Source organism: Drosophila arizonae, chromosome 3 (assembly GCF_054131065.1).
Source record: "Drosophila arizonae isolate 15081-1271.41 chromosome 3, UAZ_ARI_1.0, whole genome shotgun sequence".
NCBI classification, from domain to species: domain Eukaryota; kingdom Metazoa; phylum Arthropoda; class Insecta; order Diptera; family Drosophilidae; genus Drosophila; species Drosophila arizonae.
In genome coordinates, this window is record NC_142923.1 from 32,946,082 (window position 1) to 32,966,062 (window position 19,981).

The window sequence follows — 19,981 nt, forward strand, 5'->3', positions numbered from 1 at the left end:
TGCTGCGCACAAGACGGAAGTCGTCCTAGTAAGCAGTCGCAAAAAAGTGGAGTCTCCCAATATAAGGTTAGGCAGCGTCAGCATCGCGTCAAAGAGGGCGATTAAGTATCTTGGCGTTATGTTAGACACAACGCGTCCTTATGCGTCCTTACGACGCATCTTTACAGTCAAAGATCTTGGTGTGTTCTTTGACTGTAAACTTAACTTTAATCTTCATATTTCTACCATCATTAATGAAGCCAAAAGTGTGCTTGGCTTTATTAAACGTTGGTCTAAGTAATTTAAAGATCCTTTTATTACCAAGCGCTTATTTACTTCGCTTGTGCGTCCTATTCTAGAGTATTGCTCTGTCGTATGGTCTCCGCAACATAAACTGTATCAGGATCGTATCGAATCGGTCCAAAAACAGTTTCTTCTCTTTGCCTTAAGAGACCTTAGATGGGACAGTAATTTACGATTACCGTCTTATCATAGTAGGCTCCAGCTAATTGATCTTCCATCGCTAACCAATCGCAGAACAATTTTAGGAATTGTTTTTCTGCATAAATTGATTAGTGGTGATATTGATTCGTCCTCTTTGTTGGGTCGTCTAAATTTTTTGGTTCCGTCCCGAGCAACTAGACACTATCGTCCGCTTCATTTACCTGTGTGCACTAGGGATTATTCTTTGCACAGTGCGTTTCATGTTCTTTGTGTTAATTTTAATAAATATTATCACGTTTTTTCCTTAGAGCTCTCTCCTTCTAAAATAAAAAGTGTACTATCAGCTTATCTTAGGGAAATCACTCACAATGCCCAGGCATAAGCATTGGCATACGTTTTTGCTGCTAATGTTGTGTTAGTGATTTCTCAATTCTATTCTTATACTCTATTTTTGGCTCTTCCCTTTCTCTTTTCTTGTTATTATTTCTTATTCTTTTTATTAACTTTTCTTGCAACTTCTTTTATTACCGTCCTTTTTCTTTTTCTATACTTTATCTCTTCTTATTTTCTTTTTTTTATTATTGTTTTTTTTAACTTTTATTTATTTATTTATTTTTTTTTTATATTATTATTATTATTTTTTTATTTTTATTATTATTTTAAGAATTATTTTAATTATGCTAGATATTGTTAATAACCAACATTTTAATATTTTATTTTTTTAAGTTTCTTACTAACACTTTCTTTTCATAGCTTCAATAGTATCACTGACCATATTTGGCTGTGAGACGTGGGCATAGCCGGCCGGACTGGCAAATAAAATACCCCCATCGGGTTGGTGTTACTATTTGAAATTATATCGTGTACTTTGTATAGGCTTTTTTAAATTAAAATTGACTCTCGTTTTTGTCAATAGCTTTAAGAAATAAATAAATAAATAAATAAATTAACTTTCCGCGAGCACTTAGAATATGTGCATAAAAGGGCAGCTGATTCTTGTAGAGCTCTCTCGAGAATTATGCTTAACACGAGGGGACCTAAACAGCAACGATGTCTTCTTCTAATGAGCGTCATTAGGTCTGTCATCCTCTATGCTGCGCCAATATGCTCAAGAGCGATGGCAACGCCGAGATACAGCCGGGACATTTGCGTGATCTACAGACTGAGCGCAATCAGAGTCAGCTGCGCTTTCAGGACCGCAGCATCGGCGCTTGTCATAGCTGGTATGGTGCCACTGGAGTATTTGGTCGCCGAAGCCGTGGAGCGGAATTCGCACGGGCCTACGCGACTCAACGCTGTCAGGGCGAACAGCATCGCACGATGGCAAAGAAGGTGGAATAGCTCAGCTAAAGGGCGGTGGACGCACAAGCTCATCCCGGAGCTCGAACCATGGGTTAACCGCAAACACGGCGAGGTTAACTTCTATCCATGGATGCTTTCTAAGCTATTTGAAGCGCTTTTGTCACGAGGAAACTGACGAGTGCCCCTGGTGGCGAGGGCATGTGGAAGACGCCAACCACATTCTTTTCGTATGTGGACGGTTCCTGGAGGAGAGGCGTTGTCTAGAAGAGGCACAGGGCCGATCCATCAGAGCGGACAACATTGTCAACGCCATGCTGGAATCGGAGGAAGCTTGGGAACTAACAAGCACCTTCGCGGCCACAGTAATGATGGAGCTGCGCAGAGTCGAGCGAATAGGTAGCGCATAGTGCGAAGCAATGCTTTACGGCCGTCCCGCAAGCATCGCGCGCTATCCGAGCCACCACTCAACTTGCAACTTGTAGTATAATAAGATTGTAAATAAACGAATATAGAATATAACAAGTAAGAAAGATCTAGTCGATACTGCTCGAATACGAGATCCCCTGAACCCTTGGAGCAATAGATATTTCAATAATTTTTCGCGTCTTTCAGGTTACACAAGAAACACGCACACACACACACACACGCACGTACGCACACACAGGCATACATACACACACACGCATACAGACACACATACACACACACACGCATACACACACAAACGCATACACACACACACACATACACACACACACATACACACACACATACACAAACATTTTCATACATATACACACACAAGCATAAACACGCATGGGTGGCAGTGAGCGCTTACTATGAGAACTTAATTGCTTAATACCTTTTTTTGTGGACGTATGATCTTCATGCAACTTTCAGATTATGATTATAACATAGATATGCATGTAATTGCCAAAGCACAAGTCTAGTATTTGAAATACGCTTTTTACAAAAGTGAGGGTGAGGGGGTGAATTTAAGGGTGGGGGGTAAATTTTAACAAAAACCGAAATTGTATAAATTGCATATAAGCATACATTAAAAATTTGGAGACTCTAGCAATAAAGGTGTAGAAGATATAATTTTATAACGGGTTTTCGATAAGGGTTTTTATCGATAAAAAAAGATCGGGATGAGTTATCGATTTTTAATGATAAACTTGATATGCGCGCTGTAATTACGGACGTTTAAAAAAAATTTGAAGTCTCTAGCTCTTATATCTTCTGAAATTGACGCGTTCATACATACGGACAGACGGACAGATAGACGGACAGGGCCAAATCAACTCAGCTCGTCGCCCTGATCAAGAATATATATACTTTGTGGGGTCTGCCACGCCTCCTGCCTGTTACATACATTTCAACAAAACCATTATACTCTGATTTCCCATTGAAAATGGGTTCAGGGTATAAAAAACAAAACAAACAAAAAAAACACCCACATACATATCATACACACACACACAAAGGCATACACACAGAGATACGCACGCACGCATAAACACGCATTGGCTGCAGTCGTGGCTTGTGTCGGATTGTTCAACAACTTTTCTTGTGGATGTAGTTTCTTCAAGAAACTTTCAGATTATGATTATATCATAGATATGTATGTATTTGCCAAAGCACAAGACTGTAGTATTTGAAATACGCCTTATAGAAATGTGAGGATGATGGGGTGAATTAGGAGTGGGGGGTAAATTTTGACAAGAACCGAAATTGTATAAAATGCATATAAGTATACATAAAATATTTGGAGACTCTAGCTTTAAAGATGTAATCGATAACAAAAAACCGGGGCAATTTATCGATATTTAAAGCAAAACTCGATATGCGCGTGCTATACACGGACCTAGGAAAAAAAATTTCAAGTCTCTAGCTCTTATATCTTTTGAGATCCACGCGTTCAAACATACGGACAGACGGACGGACAGACGGACAGGGCTAAATCAACTCAGCTCGTCGCCCTGATCAAGAAAATATAATAAAATAAACTAAAATAAAATAAAATAAAGTAAAATAAATTAAAATAAAATAAAATAATATAAAATAAAAATGATATATAACAAATAAACAAGGCGGAGCGAATCGGAATAAAGCAGGGTGAAGTGGAATGTATTCAAGAAGTGAGGAGGTAAAGTAAAGAGAACGAGGCAAAATCTAGCAATCGTAAAGTGAAGAGAGGGGAAACAAGTAGGAAATGAAGAAGGGCAAGATTCGATAATGAAGATGGAGTGAAGCAACGAGGAAAATTAAGTAAGGGTAGCGAAAGAAAGTGATCAAGGGAAATGAAAGTAAGGTGATGAAGATAAAATATAGCAAGTTAAACTAACGGAAGACCAATTAAAGCGTATAAAGAGAAGCGAAAAGGGAATGAAACTGGTTTCTGAGCGAACAAAGAAAATGTAATTGAAAGCAAATAAAGAAATGCGAAGAGAAGATGATATAAAGTCACTTAAACGAACAATAATGAATTAAAAGCGAATAAAGAGAAGCGTAAAGAAACAAAAAAGGTAAAAAAAAAAAAAAAAAAAAATAGATTAAGAGTAAATAAAGAAAACAAAATAAAGCTAGAATAAGTGAACAAAGATTAGATTAAGAAGGTAAGAGGAAATGAAATGAAATAAGATGGCAAATGTAAGCAAAATTGTATAGGATAAGTCACAAAGAGAAGAGAAGAAAAAAAAAAAATAAAAAAAATCAAACAAATAAAAAAAAAAAAAAAAAAGGGAAAACAAAAAGCACTAAAATAAGAACGCAAAAAAAAATTTTTTTGGAAAAAGAAAAGAAAATAAATTAAAAAAAAAAAAAAAAAAATAGAATGAGATCAAATGCGAGAAGGTAAAACAAGATGATGTCGAATAAGATTAAATGCGAGAAAGTATATAAAGACAAATTGATTAAGATGAAATCAAGAAAAGTAAAATAAAGAGGAATAGAATAAGATAAAGAAGAGGAAAATGGAAGGAGAGGGTTACGAAGAAACGGGTAAAGACAAAAGGAAAATAGAGAGATCAGGAAAATGAAGGAAAAGGGTATGATAAATTAGATTTGGTGAATAAGGGTAGATTAAGCGGAACGGAGCGGAACCAGAGAAGTTATTTGGATACGAAGATGGAGGGAGGAGAATGCCACAATTTCGCTTTGGGTGGCGCGGCACTAGTCATCGGCTGCACGCACCCTCGGTAGCGCCGGAGAGGTGCCCGCCCTGGGTCATCGCTGAGCAAGTACGGAAATGGGGTATGGAGTATGACGGCCGATCAGATCCGTTGGATTTCGTGGAGATGTTGGAGGAACGAGCGAGTATTTACGGCATCGAGTTGGATCGGATACCACGAGCGATGAGTGTGGTATTCGTAGGCAAGGCGGAGAAATGGTTCTTGACCAGCGGACTGAGGGACTCGTCGTGGACAGATTTCAGAAGAGAATTCTTGGACTTTTTCCTCTCTCCCCAGTACCTCGAACGCTTAGAAGACTACATAAGGGCACGCCATCAAAGAGAGGGAGAGAGCTTCAGGGACTACCTGATTGAACTCAGGCTGTTGATGCGTGGGGCGAAATACAGCGCGGCACAGGAGCTGAACCGAGCTTACGAGAACGCGGCTCCAGACTACCGGCTATACGTAAGGCGTCACGACTTCGCCACCCTGACGCAGCTTACGCAGATGGCGGCGGAATACGAAAAGGTGCAAGGGCAGCGGAGAGAGCGGGAAGAGAGGATTGCGGCGAAGATTGCCTGGTCGGGGCCGGTGGAGGGCAGGCAAGGCAACCCGTTCGGCACAGAGGCACAGGACTTCTGGCTTGAAGGGCAGGCCGCGGATCATGTAGCGACGTCGCCAGCGGCAACGCGAAGCGCGAGTGATCGGCTGTCAACGCTGCGGACGACGAGACAGGAGCGCAGAGGGACGTTGCAATCAGAGCAACGAGGGGAGCAGACTGAGGCACCCTGCACAAGAGCGAGGACAAGACGAGGAGTCCCCTTACGGCGGAGGAGGGGAGGACGATGAGGATGCAAGAGGAGGTGAACGGAAAGACGTCCCTGATACGCGTGCAATGGGTGTCGATAGAGAGCGATTGGTCTGGAGATCCGGAATCGCTTGCTCGATCAAGGATTCGCGGACAGGGACGGAAGAGAGGCCCCGAGGCACCGTGTGGTTCGCCGACGCAGAAGGGGGGTGCGGCGTCGGCGGGCGGAGGATTGCCGGTCGATGGGCAGGGCACGTCAAAGAGTGGCGGGCCACCTGCCCAGTCGATCAAGAGAGGCTGGAAGACGCCGAAGGAAGAACTCAGGAAGTGTCCTCAGCTAGCGAGGACGAAGGATCTGGAGGAAGAGCCGAAGGAGTTAAGTTGGCAGGATTGGAGGCGGAGGACGTAGGTGAAATTCGGAGTAGCCAGTCACCGGGGTGTTCAATAGGCCAAGAAGAGGATGAGGAGAATACGGAGTCTTCCCCTGACGGCGCAGGGTGGCCGGAGGACCTGGAGGACGAGTTGAAGGAGTTCCTGGAAGCAGAGTTGGCACTTTTCGAGGGGCTCGACGGAGTCTCAAATATCTCCGAGCATAGCATAATGATGCGGGATGATTGGCCTCTTAAGCAAAGATATTATCCCAAGAATCCGGCTATGAGGAAGGTGATTGACGAACAGGTAGACGAATTGATTCGAGCTGGAGCTATCGAGTCGTCGCGAAGTCCGCATAGTGCACCCAGCGTCTTAGTAAAAAGAAGACTGGAGATTGGCGAATGTGTGTGGACTACAGACAGCTAAATGCACATTCAATTCCAGATACCTAACCCGTTCCACGGATCAATCACATCCTCGAGAGGCTGAGACACGCACGATAAATATCCACCCTGGATTTGAAGAGCGGATACTGGCAGATCCCCCTGACGGCGGATAGCAGGGAATGCACGGCATTCACGGTGCCAGGGAGAGGATTATTTCAATGGCGAGTGACGCCATTCGGCTTACATTCAGCGGGCGCTACGTTCCAAAGAGCGCTGGACACAGTAATAGGACCGGGCATGGAGCCGCACGCTTTTGCATATTTAGATGACATCGTGGTGATCGGTGCCACGAAAGCGCAGCATCTGGAGAACTTGAGGGAGATCTTCCGCCGGTTGAGGAAAGAAAACCTTCGAATAAACCGGAAGAAATGCAGTTTCTTTAGGAAAAGGTTGGTCTATCTCGGACATGTCATCAGTGACGAAGGTATATGAACGGATCCCGCAAAGGTCGAGGCGATCCGCCGTTTTCCGACACCCTCGACCCTCAAGGAGTTACGACAGTGTTTGGGAATGGCGTCGTGGTACAGGCGGTTTGTGCCGAACTTTGCGTCGATGGTGGAATCAATGACGAGACTCCTCAAGAAGGGCCAGAAATGGGAATGGAGCGACGAGCAGGAGGAATCATTGAAGAAACTCAAAGAAAGTCTCACGACCGCGCCAGTGTTGGCGTGTCCCGACTTTTCGGCGAGGTTCGTGCTGCATCCCCGGACGTCACTGGAGCATCGGGCCGTGTTGGAGCCACCCGACGGAGGCGACGAGATAGCTTCGCCGAATCCCAAACCAAGTGGCGAAAGCTGGACGATTCTCGTCTGAGGGGATCAAGCCACCAAAGGGAGCTCGATGACGTTCTCGAGGGTTGGCAGTCGGACGAGGCGTCCCGGTCAAGCACTGAGTATAACACAGAACGGGAGGCGTTTCCATTCATCCCGCGGAAGTGGACGGTGCGTCCGGATGGCACGGATTTGGCGGAGGAGGTTGTGGAGCTAGTGAAGAGGGAAGCTGACGCCTGCAGTAGACAACACCGCAGCACGCGCTTTAGAGAACGGCGTGTATAATGTCACGGTGGCGGCCACAGGAGCCGTGGTCGTCTCCTTGTTAAGTAAGGGGGGGGGGGGGGGGGGGGGTGAGGCGGCTCGCCAATTACCGCCTCGCAAGATTTTTATAACAAGTGAAAATTGATTTTTATACCCTGAACCCATTGAAAATGGGAAATCAGGGTATAATGGTTTTGTGAAAAAGTATGTAACGGGCAGAAGGACCCCCCCACAAAGTATATATATTCTTGATCAGCGCGACGAGCTGAGTCGATATAGCCAAGTCCGTCTGTCCGTCCGTCCGTCCGTATGAGTGCGTCGATCTCAGAAGTTATAAGAGCTAGAGAGCTGAAATTTGACATGCATACTCGTGTGTACCATACGCAGTACGAGTTTGCTTTATTTTTTCGATAAATCGTCCGATAACTTTTTATCGAGAATAATCGAAAAATTGATTTTGTTTTTTTAGCCTAATTTAAACATTTTTAGACCTGGAGTCTTCAAATTTGCGTTGTATATAAAGTTAATCGATACAAAGCTTTTGTAATTTACAGATTTTGGATACCACGCCCCCTTCTCACCCAATTTGTAAAAAACGCATTTCAAGTACTAGGGACTTGGGCTTTGGAATGTACACACATATTCACCATATGATTACACTCTGAAAATTTCATTAGGATCGTATGTCTATAAAAGAAATTATTCAACCAATAAATTCTCATAATATTGCCCACACTGCAGCGCAGCCCAAGCGCAGTCGCTGCTTACTGCGCAGTTAACAGAGCGCAGGCTTATGCGTGCGTGTGGATGCATGTGTAGGTATGTGTGCATAAAAGAGGTGCAGAATAATTAGAATATCAGCTTAGAGGGTTCAGGGTATCTCCTAGTCGAGCAGTCTCGACTGGAGCCTTCTTACTTGTTAGTTGTATTGTGTAGTATTAAGTTAATATTGAATTTGATTTTTAGTTGTATTGTTTAGTGTTAAATTGATATTGAATTTTATTTTTAGTTGAGTTGTTTAGTATTATTAGTATTATTATTGTTTAGTATTATTATGCATTATTGGGCAGACTGAGTCTGTCCCCGGCTTTATGGGGTCTGCCACGCCTCCTTCTGCCTGTTACATACATTTAACAAAACCATTATACCCTGATTTCCCATTGAAAATGGGTTCAGGTATAAAAAGGTTGTTATTTAAAAATTGTTAATATTCCAAGTACTTTTTTTTTATTATCTGATCAGGTTATACATATCAATTATTAGCGTCATATTCTTCTTGATTCATAAATAAAAAGCAAGTATACAAATGTTGACAATAAATGAGTTGACAATAATTCACACAATTTTGTAAATATTTGGTTTTCGCTTATATATAAGTGTTCATGATTATTCGTATCAAGCCACTAATAAATTTTAATTTAAAATTCTGTTATTTTCGATAATTGAAATACGTTTCAACATATCATTATACAGTTGAGCGAAATTCGAAACAATATTTCTAATTTCCTTATTTTCAGCCTCCAACGCTGCAACTCTTCCTAAAATTTCCAAACTTGAAGAAGATTCAATGGTAATATTGTCAATCTGTAAAAAGAAAATAAATTTAATTAGACATTACGTAATGTGCTTGAGAAGGCGAATAGTAATTTTAATTTTAATTTTTGATATTTGGGAATCTTTTTTAAATGTTAGTATTAAATAAATAAAATCTAAAATATGTAGTACGTTTAATATTATATCAATAATAGGGATTGTTGTTTAGCGATTGTTTTTCTGATTGATTCGTATAATATAATGGTTTGTTGAAATGTATGTAACAGGTAGAAGGAGGCGTGGCAGATCCCACAAAGTATATATATTCTTGATCAGGGCGACGAGCTGAGTTGATTTGGCCCTGCCGTATGTCTGTCTGTCCGTCTGTCCGTATGTTTGAACGCGTCGACTTCCGAAGATATAAGAGCTACAGACTTGAATTTCTTTTTTAAATGACCGTATATACAGCGCGGACGTCGAGTTTGCTTTTAAAATTCGATAAATCATCCCGTTATGTTTTTATCGAGTAAAAACATTCAAGTTCAAGTCAGTTGCCACTATAGCTAATTGTGAATGATTTTTCTTTTTTTTAAATTTGTCAAATATTCAATAGAATATGTCGATCAATTGCTGCAAATTTCATTAAATTCCGTTAAGTCAATCGACGTTAAAAAATAATAAAAATAACAAGTAAGAAAGCTCTAGTCGAGATTGCTCGACTACGAGATCCCCTGAACCCTTGGAGCAATAGATATTTCAATAATTTTTCGCGTCTTTCAGCTTACACAAGAAACACGCAAACACACACGCATGGGCTGCAGTGTGCGCTTACTATGAGAACTTAATTGTTTAATAACTTTTTTTATGGACGTACGATCTTCATGAAACTTTTAGATTATGATTGTTCGGCGCAGCAGCTAATAATTGCTCTTAATAGTTAAATAAGCTTCTCTTAAGTTAATCTCTTGCCTTTGTCATTCTCATTCGCTGTTAGCGCACTCTTGCACATAACAAAGCGTAACACACATACACATGTAAATCTCATCCGCTCTGTTAATTGCATACTCCTCTTTATTTATATTCTTTTAAACTCTGTACAAAAACGGTCTTCATTCGCGCATCACTTACATATTTTGTCTCGAATCTAATTAACTCCGCCTAAACAGTGTCCACAGACTCGGCATTAAATTAATAAATAATAAGCTAAATTATATCGTTTTGGTTTTTATTTTTTGCCTTCGTAAATGATTGGAGCCAGAGTTGTCGAAAAAGCTCGGCAGCTTCAAACATTTTGGTGACCCCGACGTGATTCTAATACACTCTGTGGTGCTCGCTTAGCGCATTATAAGTTATTACACCATCTTGGCGTCGCTCATCAGTGAAATTTACAAAACATTTGTGCAAGATAGTGCATTCAAATTATCAATTTCATTGTGACACAACCTTGTAGAGCATTAACATTTCGTTCGAACTGCATATAGCAGTGTATATAATTTTGCGTATAATCTGCATGCACTCGCTTTGCATTGTGATTATCTTTATTATTTTTCATTTTCGTCCGTTGATCATCGCGTTTGGTGCTTTTTTTGAGCAGCGTCCACACAGCTATTCCGAAAATAGCTGTGTCGATCACACATTTACAAAAATACATACATATGTACAGTGGGCTTGCATATAAAAGGTGCAGTTAAATTAGAAGTGTATAAGTGGTAATATTAGCTTGTGCATTAACTTTGCAATTGCAAGTGTTCTTTCAAAAAATAAATTTGTGACTAAAATGAATAATTTAGAATCGAGTGCTGATCAAGTGCCTGCATCTCAGGTCACTTATCTAAAGCGTAAAACGAAAGCGCTCTTCGATAGACTCGAAAGTCTATATGCCGAATCAGACGCGGACAAATTAAGCCATATGGATTCGTGTGATTTACGTGTACTTTTGGTCTCGATCACCAAATTAGAGTCAAATTTCGATGCGGTTCACACGAACTTAGAAGAATCAGATTTTGAGTCCATATCCAGTGATTTACCTGTGAAATTTGAATCAATTCTACTGAAGTTTAAGGCCCTGCTTCAACGTGAACTGGGAAGTCGGCCAAATCAACAGTTTTCTTCGACACTTAATACAAACTTTACAAATGCTCATCCAGTACTCATTATGTCAAATCGGTCGCGTTTGCCGCAGTTGGAATTGCCAAAATTTGGTGGAATCTATACTGAGTGGGAAAACTTTTTCTCTATGTTCAAAACGATCATAGATGCTGACTCTGATCTCAGCCCTATTGAGAAGCTCCAACATCTTCGGTCCTGCTTAAGTGGTGCTGCGCTGGATACCATCGGCTCATTGGAAATAAATAGGGCTAACTATAGCGTCGCTCTGGATATTCTTCAACGTCGATTTGATAATAAACGTTTTATTTTACAGGCACACATCAGAGCGATATTTGGGCTTGAGAAGGCAGATTCATCTGTGGGCAGACTGAGGCAGTTGGCGGATAAGGTTACATCTCACATTCGTGCTATGGATTCCCTTGCATCGAGGGAAGAAGTCGCTGATTGTATCATCATGCAAACAGTGTTGCAGAAATTGGACAAATGCACTCAGGCCAAATGGGAGGAACGATCATCAGCAAATGAGTTACCGTCGTGGGCCAAGTTGTCAACGTTCTTGCAAGAGTGGTGTCGAATGCTTGAAAATGTGGATCAAGTTTTGCAGGATGGTCAGGTTGGCAAGTCAGGGAAGATTGTGAGTACACATTTAAGAAAATAATTTGTTGCTTCCAAAACTCCCAGTCGTTGTGTCTTTTGCGAAGACACGAGCCACATGATATTTCAATGTAAGCGTTTTGAGCAATTGCCCCCCATTGCACGACATAAGGAGGCCAAAAGACTCGCTCTGTGCCTAAATTGCCTAAGAAAGGGGCATCAGCTGAAAGATTGCAAATCTAGTACCTGCCGCACTTGTCAATCGAAACACCATACCTTATTGCATTACAATCAATCTTCAGTAGATACATCCATCACTGTCCAACAAACAAATGCAATACATTCCTCTGCTATGGTTGCAATGTCACCTTCTTTGCCTCAAGCCCATCTGTCGCCTCATTCGTCTGATGTTGTGCTTCTAGCCACTGCTATAATCCTTGTTAAGAATCGAGCTGGAACATTTGTTCCGTGTCGTGTACTCTTAGATTCAGGATCTCAACTTCACTTTGTTACCACGCAATTCGCTAATCAGCTTCAGCTCCGAAAAAGAAAGTCGCTTACTGCAGTTTCTGGCATTTGAGATGCTAGCTTCTCAACTGAAGGATACTCAGTCGATCTAGTTCTGAAATCGCGGATTTCAGATTACTCAACTACCATCAGCGCAATCATCGCCAAGACGATTACTGATAATCAGCCTGGAATTTTAATGTCTACTAATAGTTGGAACATACCCTCAAATATAAAGTTAGCTGATCCCTTATTTTATAAGTCACAGCGGATTGATCTTCTCATCGGAGCTGGTCTTTTCTTTGAGCTGTTGTGTATTGGGCAAATTATGTTGGCACCTGGGTTGCCAGTCTTGCAGAAAACTCAACTCGGTTGGATCATATCAGGCGATCGGCCCCCAAACTCTCATCGTTCATCGCAACTCAAAGACTTTGGGATGATACCAAACACAGCGCTCGGCTTCAGAGGAATACTTAGTCTGCTTGCCAAAAAAGCAAGGCTTCGAATCTTTGGGCGACTCTTATGTGCAGGCCAAGCATCGGCTCTTAAATTTGGAGCGTAAGTTTGCTCGAAATCATGCTATTAAGGAAAAATACTCTGCATTTATGAAAGAATATATTGATCTCAGCCATATGTCACAGGTGCCCAGCGCAGAGATTTCTAAATATAAATACTTCTTGCCTCATCATTGTGTATACAATGAAGAAAGTTCGACAACACAGCTGAGAGTGGTATTCGACGGTTCGGCTGTTACCACATCTGGGCTTTCATTAAATGATATTCTTATGTCAGGACCGACCATACAAGCTACATTGTTTCACACACTCGTTCGTTTTCGCACATTTTCCATTGCACTTACAGGTGATATTAGTAAAATGTATAGGTGTGTGAAGGTTTCAGAGCCTGATGCAATGCTTCAATGTATCTTATGGCGAAACTCATCAGACGACGACATTCTAGTCCTCAAATTGAATACCGTCACTTATGGGACCAAGCCCGCTTCTTTTTGGTTATTCGTGCAATGCACCAATTAGCAATGGATGAGTCGTCATCATACCCCCTAGGAGCTAAAACTGTTTTGCGAGATTTCTATGTTGACGATCTGATCTCAGGAGGCAATCCAGTTGAAGAAGTTCGCGACATAATGGAACAAACTAAAAATCTTCTTGAGCGAGGCAACTTCAAATTGAGAAAATGGTGCTCAAACTCAATCAACATTCTTCGCGGAGTTCCAGAAATAGAGCAGGAGAGGTTTCTCAAACTCGGCGATGGGACCGATGTGACAAAAACTCTTGGACTCATCTGGGAGCCTCGAAAGGATAGCTTCGTATTCACTTTCGAGCCCAAAATTAGTGTTGGAAAACACACAAAACGTTCAGTTCTGTCAACCATTGCGCGATGCTACGATCCGTTAGGTTTGATCGGACCAACATTAACTAGGGCAAAAATCATCTTGCAACGCATGTGGAGAGACAAGCAACAATGGGATGAGAGTCTACCACAATCATTGGAAACGATTTGGAGCGAATTTTGTAAGGACTTTCATCAAGTGAGCAATACAACCTTTCCTCGTTATGTACTCCAACTTAAAGCAAGAGTTGAATTACATGCCTTCTGCGATGCTAGCCTTCAGGCCTATGGCTCTTGTGTTTATGTTCGGTCGTCGAAGAACAATGCTGTTAAAGTGCATCTACTCTGTTCCAAGGCTAGAGTCGCCCCACTAAAGACCCTCACTGTGCCTAAGCTTGAGTTATGCGCTGCATTTCTGCTTGCGAACTTGATAAGCGAGATAGAGAAACTGAACTTGTTCGAATGTGAGATGCATTGCTGGTCAGATTCAGCGGTGGTCTTGTCTTGGCTAAAGGAAGAGCCATCCAAATTAAATGTTTTTGTTTCTAACAAGGTTTGTGCCATACAGCAGCTCACAATCGGCATGGAGTGGCATTACGTGCCAACTGAGATGAATCCTGCAGATATGTTATCTAAAGGAGCAGCACCGTTAGAGCTCTTGCACTCGAAATTATGGATGCATGGACCTTCTTTTTTGCAAGAGGAAAAATGTTATTGGCCTAGACACTGCTTGTCTAAAGCATGCTTGCCTGAAATGCGTCAAAGAGTCTTGCTGTCGGCAGAGCATGTGGACATCTTTTTGTCATTCAAGTACATAAATTCATTCGGAATAATGAAGCGAATCTTTGGTTATGTTCATAAATTCATCCGGAAAATAAAATCACCTGAGTTATCATCGGATGATCTGCGTCAAGGATCGTTCCTATTATGTCGTCTTGCTCAAAGAGCTCAGTTGCAACCGGAATACTCTGCCCTACAGAATGGAAGGAATATACACTCGTCAAGCGCCATTCTTTCGCTATTTCCGTTTATGGATGATTTTGGTCTACTAAGAGTTGGTGGTCGTTTGGGGCATTCTACTCTCGGCTTCGATGCGCGTCACCCAATTATTTTGCCCAAAAACCATCCCTTAACCTTCGCTATAATATCCCATTTTCATCAAATGCATCACCACGCCGGACCGCAGGCTTTGCTTGCAGCTATTCGATTGCAGTTTTGGCCCATAGGCGGCATGAAAACTGTTGCCCGAGCATTGCGAAAATGCATAATTTGCTGCAGATCCCGGCCTCGCCTAGTTGAGCATATAATGGCAGACTTGCCTAAGGAGCGTACACAGTGCTCACCGGCATTCACAATCACTGGAGTTGACTATTGTGGACCCTTTTATTACAAGCCCAATGGACGAAATAGAGCATCAGTAAAATGCTACATCTGCGTTTTCGTTTGTTTCACAACTAAGGCTGTATGGCTGGAGCTTGCAAAGGATCTGTCGACAGCTGCCATTTTGGGCGCCCTCAAGCGTTTCGTTAGTGCATCTGGTCAGACAACGCAACCAACTTTGTGGGTGCACGGAACGAGTTGGCGGATCTGAGACGTTTATTTTTGAGCCAGGAACATCGTACTGAAGTTCACAACTACTGCATCAACAACAGCTTCGATTGGAAATTCATACCTCCTCGTTCGCCACATTTTGGCGGTCTTTGGGAGGCAGCTCTTTAAACTCTGTACAAAAACGGTCTTCATTCACGCAACACTTACATATTTTGTCTCGAATCTAATTAACTCCGCCTAAACAGTGTCCACAGACTCGGCATTAAATTAATAAATAATAAGCTAAATTATATCGTTTTGGTTTTTATTTTTTGCCTTCGTAAATGATTGGAGCCAGAGTTGTCGAAAAAGCTCGGCAGCTTCAAACAATGATTATAACATAAATATGCATGTAATTGCCAAAGCACAAGTGTCTAGTATTTGGAATACGCTTTTTACAAAAGTAAGGGTGAGGGGGTGAATCTAGAGGTGGGGGGTTAATTTTAACAAAAACCGAAATTGTATAAACTGCATGTAAGCAAACATTAAAAATTTGGAGACTCTAGCAATAAAGGTGTAGAAGATATAATTTTATAACTGGTTTTCGATAAGGTTTTTTATCGATAAAAATATCGGGATGAGTTATCGATTTTTAATGATAAACTTGATATGCGCGCTGTAATTACGGACATTTTAAAAACAATTTGAAGTCTCTAGCTCTTATATCTTCTGAATTCGACGCGTTCATACATACAGACAGACGGACAAACGGACGGACAGACAGACGGACAGGGACAAATCAACTCAGCTCGTCGTCCTGATCAAGAATATATATATTTTGTGGGGTCTGCAACGCCTTCTTCTGCCTGTTACATACATTTCAAGAAAACCATTATACCCTGATTTCCCATTGAAAATGGGTTCAGGGTATAAAAATGCATTGGAGCCTCTTATCTGATTTGGAGGTGGAAAGTAATGTCTTGCCATACAATGGTTTTGTAGATTTGGTGCCAATATAAGGCACTCTAAATCAATCAGGATATCTGCCAATATTAAATCACCATGATTACATCGGGAAACAGACTATTTCTAGCCATTGACTGGCTACTGCAGCAAGATAATGCTCCTTGCCATAAAGGATCAGTACCCAAAAAGTTTTAAAGGGACTTAAACCAAGCCATTCTGCCGTGTTCTTCGCAAAGTCCGGGCCTTAATGAATGAAAATGTTTGGGCAATGATGAAATCTAACAGATTAACCGAAAACGGGACGGTATCATCAAGGAAATTACCGAAATTTGGTCGAAATTAACAATTGGCTTTGCCCGATACCTGGTGGCATCAATTCTAGCAAGGCATCGAGCTGTAATTGGCGTAAAAGCTGAAAAAACTGAACACTTATTTACATAAATAAGCCCTTTGTTACATAAAACAAAAATCCAAAATAAATAACATTAAATAATAGCAATAAACATTGTTTAAGTTTTGTGTAAATACTTAAGACGCAAAATAAATGTGTGTAAATACTTTTGACAATCTCTGAGCAATTGTTCTTTTCGCTCTATTTTAGCAATTTCTTCAGCCGATCGATTCTACATACAGTGCTTATTATAATTATAGCCCACCCAGCAACTTAAACTTTGAGACCGTTGTAACATATTAAAGGTTTTTCAAAAATAAATTGTACATCACTTTATAGACAGGAGCATTTTCAGTAGCTTATATCAAAATTTTTGTTCAATTCATGGAAAATCAAGAAAGAACCGTTTACTTTTGCTCTGTGCTAGCATTTTTCCTTGCATTTTGTGTATCATAATTATACCCCACTGTCGCAAATTTTAGTTTATGGAGTGCGGAATAGACTTTTGGCTTTACAGACATTGTAATTAAGTAAATTTGGATAGTTTTTAAGAGATGCCTCTACTCTACTCTACTCGAGACTGCTCGACTAGGAGATACCCTGAACCCTCCAATATGATATTCTAATCACTCTGCACTTCTTTTCGGCACACATAGATACACACGCACGTATTAGAACGCGCTCTGCTAACTGCGCAGTAAGCAGCGACTGCGCTTGGGCTGCGCTGCAGTGTAGGCGACATTATAAGAATTTATTTGTTGAATAATTTAATTTCTAGATGTACAATCTTAATGAAACTTTCAGAACACATTCAAAATGTTCAAATATATGTACATTCCAAAGCACAAGTCTCTAGTACTTGAAATACGCCTTTTACAAAGGTGAGGGTGAGGGGGTGGATATAGCGGTGTGCGGTAAATTACAACAAAAATTTAAATTATATAATATACATATAAGTCTACATTTAAAATTTGCAAGCTCTAGATCTAAAGGTGTAGGAGATATAATTCAATAACTAGCTTTCGATAAGGTGTTTAATCGATAATAAAATATCGAGAGCAGTTATCAATATTTAGAAAAAAAACTTGATATGCGCGTGATATTCACGGACCTAGAAAAAAAAATTTCAAGTCTCTAGCTCTTATATCTTCTGAGATCGACGCGTTCAAACATACGGATAGACTGACAGACGGACGGACGGACAGAGTTAAATCGACTCAGCTCGTCACCCTGATCAAGAATACATATACTTTATGGGGTCTGCCACGCCTCCTTTTGCCTGTTACATACATTTAACAAAACCATTATACCCTGATTTCCCATTGAAAATGGGTTTGTTGAACTATATTTTGAGTCATATTTTGTAGTGAATAAGCTGAGATAAGTTGAAGTCATGAAATTATATTTTGGTAGAAAATAAGTTAAATAATATGTAGGATAAGTGTTAGTTTGTAAAGTATTGCTAATTAGTTAATAAGTAGTCGTAAGTGTCATAGCAACTAGTTTTAGAATATAAGCATAATTGATCGCGCCACTCGATTGCTGCCGCCCTCCCGCGTGCAGAGGCGTGGGCGTGGTTGGCGAGTTCAGGCCGCGTGGTTGCCTAACCTATAACAGCCCTCCCCTCTCCCATTTCTCTAACTCTCTAAATTTCTTTTAAAGTATGGCCTTGAGTAGAATGAAACACCGTTTTCATTGCTTACATGCAAATTCAAGACTGTATACTGGCAATATTTGTAATAATATATATACTTACATTCAAAACTATCAGTTTTTTAAATATAAAGAAATTCAAATTTTTAATAGTTTGCATCAGGGTAGTGTATTGTTGGACACTCTTGACTAGAGTTTTTTTTAATCGTTGTAATTTCAGCATTTATTTTCCATTTTAAACTAATTTTAACTCTACAACAGAGTTGAACAGTTTGCAAACATTACTTGAAAATATCAAGTAACCCAAAATAAGTACATCTCTTCGTTTGTCCCTCCCACATGTTTCCCTTGGTTTCATTTCTGTTAGATTTCTTTTGGTCAACTTGAAGCTTTAAAGAGCAACAAAAGATCACTCGTATCTTTGCGTCTTGTTTCGTTCCTTTTTATACTCATTCACGAAAGTGAATCAGTATATATATATATTTTGTGCAATGTCAGTCTTGCTTTCCGTCTGTCCGTATGAACGCAATCTATTTCGGCGCTATTGAAGCTAGAGACTTGAAATTTGGAACACACATTCGTGTATATCTCCGATTTATAAAGTGTTAAAATTTTCCCGATCCGCCCACTAGGGGCATGGAAAATCGGAACTGAATATATAGTGATTTTTTAAATTCTGCTATATTTTGGACACTATTGACACTATTGCGAGAGGCCTCAAATTTTGTATATATACTCGGGCTGATCACCCAAGACCAAACAGCTTTGTCGGATATATGTCCGCCCACAGGGCGCATGTCAAACCGCAAAAGTTGATATCTCCTAAAGTATAATAGCTAGAAGTTTCAAATTTAGAGAGTTAAGTTACCTCCTCTATCGATGACCCAAAAATAATTTTTACGCCTCTTTAGGGGCGTGGCATATCGAAATTACCCTATAATTTTCACGTTCTAAGAACTGATCAAAAATGAGGTGTCTACGCCCAGTAGGGGCGTGGCAAATCGGAAAAACCTGTATATTCCACAGTATTAGAGCGAAACTTAACTACTAAATTGTTGATGGGATGTGAATGAGTATTCCGTAGTCGGTAACGCCCGACTTCAACGTTTTTACTTATATTCTTGATCATGGCGACGAGCTGAGTCGATTTGGCCCTGTCCGTACGTCCGTATGTATGAACGCGTCGATCTCAAAAGATATATAAGAGTTAGAGACTTGAAATTTTGTTTCCTAGGTCCGTATATCACGCGCATATCAAGTTTTTCTCTAAATATCGATAACTACTCCCGATATTTTATTATCGATCAAAAACCTTACCGAAAGCTATTTATTTAATTATATCTCCTACACTTTTAAAGCTAGAGCTTGCAAATTTACCCCCCCATCCCTATATCCACCCCCTCATCCTCACCTTTGTAAAAGACGTGTTTCAAGTACTAGAGACGTGTGCTTTGGAATGTACATACATATGATTACGCTCTGAAAGTTACATTAAGAGTGTACGTCTAGAAATTAAATTATTCAACAAATAAATTCTTATAATGTTGCCTACACTGCAGCGCAGCCCAGGCGCAGTCGCTGCTTACTGCGCAGTTAGCAGAGCGCGTTTTAATACGTACCTGTGTATGTATGTGTGTCGAAAAGAAGTGCAGACTGATTAAAATATCAGATTAGAGGATTCAGGGTATCTCCTAGTCGAGCAGTCTCGACTAGTCATCTTACTTGTTTATTTCAAAATACATGAAAAGTTTTAAATATTTGGAAGACTATCACCAACGAGTAGACTACCA

At 40.7% G+C, this 19,981-nt stretch overlaps 1 protein-coding gene across 1 annotated transcript; it reads left to right on the forward strand.

The window, feature by feature from the left end:
* Positions 1 to 9,338: 9,338 nt before the first annotated feature.
* LOC149270120 (uncharacterized) lies at positions 9,339 to 13,733 on the forward strand. Its single transcript, XM_089464977.1, has one exon. It carries the CDS (start codon positions 10,869 to 10,871, stop codon positions 11,856 to 11,858), a length of 990 nt encoding a protein of 329 aa, XP_089321103.1. The 5' UTR covers positions 9,339 to 10,868; the 3' UTR covers positions 11,859 to 13,733.
* The last annotated feature ends 6,248 nt before the right edge of the window (positions 13,734 to 19,981 follow it).